Source organism: Sphaeroforma arctica, assembly GCF_001186125.1.
Source record: "Sphaeroforma arctica JP610 unplaced genomic scaffold supercont1.6047, whole genome shotgun sequence".
Lineage (NCBI taxonomy): Eukaryota > Ichthyosporea > Ichthyophonida > Sphaeroforma > Sphaeroforma arctica.
The window spans coordinates 1-1770 of record NW_014034511.1 but is presented as its reverse complement, the minus strand read 5'-3'; the positions used below and the strand labels follow the sequence as shown (position 1 = coordinate 1770).

Below are 1770 nucleotides of genomic sequence, written 5' to 3'. Positions count from 1 at the left end.
GTTCAAGTCCTACCCTCATGAATACTTGCGCACACCCGCAAGTACATATCCGCCATACGCTCGCGATTGCGCCCGCTGGCCACTAACTCAACAAGCTCCGACATCATCTGTGTTGCATGCGTTGCATACATCCGCCTAAACAACAGTACAAACAAGTACGCAAACTTGTTCCAAACAAAGGTCTGTGCTTCGACTTCGGGGCCTTTATCCTGTTAATAGTATGATGAGTCATTGATAGGGGTGCGTGAGTTGGTTGTAACGCAGTGACGTGCTTCAAAATAGCGTTGATATAGTGTGTGCGTCATCACAGGCAGTAGGTAGATGAATATCTGAAGTGTGTACGCTGAACAGGAATTGCGAGACAGCCCTTCATATCGCCCCTCAGAAGCGATTTCAAGTAGACAATGTGTTACATGCGCAACTCGTTGCTTCCTCATCATGAGAGTCACCTTCAAGTGAACGTTATTCTAAGACCCGTATACGGGAAGACTGGAATGCGGGTAGACCCACGTGCGTTCTTACTTTATCGTAGTATGATGCAACACACTTGAAGCTGCGACACATACCACACCTGAGACCATCCTCCTAGCACACTCATAGCACACTCATGCTACAAAAGTAAACACTGGCATATACCAACATGCGTGCATCAGTGTCAAACACACTCGTACCACAAAAACAACACTGATATATAAATGAAAGTATAATCACAAGAGGCAACAACACAGTATGTATACTGATGGCATTTGTGTCTCGGCATAGGTCTAGTACAGAATGTCAGCTATTTTACATGCACACACACATATATATATATACCAGTACATACAGAGAAAGACTTGCCAAAGTCCACACAAACAGCTTTGTGCAGATATACATACGCGGACAGCCACCCTTACCTCACACACCATTGGATGCTCGTCTTCGAAACTTAAGTACTTACATACACAGACCAAAACACCAACACACGCGAAAACCAGCAACCATCGCATCACGCCTCTGTCCACACACACGCCAAAGCCTACCTACCCATACTACCTACTGCAAGCAACACACACTATCGCAATATACAACACACAAAACACACCTGCAACCATCGCATCAGCAAACCACAGTCTCATGACCACACATACGCCAAAGCCTACTTAACCATACTACCTACTACAAGCAACACGCACTATCGCTATATACAACACACTGAACACACCTGCAACCATCGCATCAGCAAACCACAGTCTCATGGCCACACATACGCCAAAGCCTACTTAACCATACTACCTCCCGCAAGCAACACACACTATCGTTATATACAACACACTAAACACACCTGTAACCATCGCATCAGCACTTCGTTGATCGGCATCAACGCTTCTGTGGGTTGTGAGTCTAACTTCGTCTTGAGCGCATTCTCAATCACGTGCAGGCAAAAGAACCGCACCAGATCCTCATCGTTGCCAGTGGAGTCGATGTCCACAAACCGTTGTGCACATACTATTGCGGGGAGTAGGAGGTTCATGAGTGAGGTTGTATGTATAGATCAGGGGTACATGCACGATTAAATTGATCTTTTCTTCAATTTAAAGATGCACTCAGATATATGGCCACTGTGTTCTGATGAGAACAATGAGAAAAACACCTGTATGGTGAGTTGATTTGCTGATACAAATAAGGGATCGACGCACGATGAAAATGTACATGAAACACCCCAGCAATGCCAGCCCATGGATGTAATTGTCATGATGAAATGTGGTGTAATAGAGCTGACCAATATAT

General features: G+C 45.1%; 1 protein-coding gene across 1 annotated transcript; it reads right to left on the bottom strand.

Moving 5' to 3' along the window:
* Positions 1 to 34: 34 nt before the first annotated feature.
* On the bottom strand, positions 35 to 1513 carry SARC_15393 (hypothetical protein; the record flags this gene model as incomplete). Its single annotated transcript, XM_014290486.1, has 2 exons — positions 35 to 209; positions 1325 to 1513. Coding segments are annotated over 2 exons (364 nt in total), but the record flags the coding sequence as incomplete, so codon positions are not given.
* Positions 1514 to 1770: the final 257 nt, after the last annotated feature.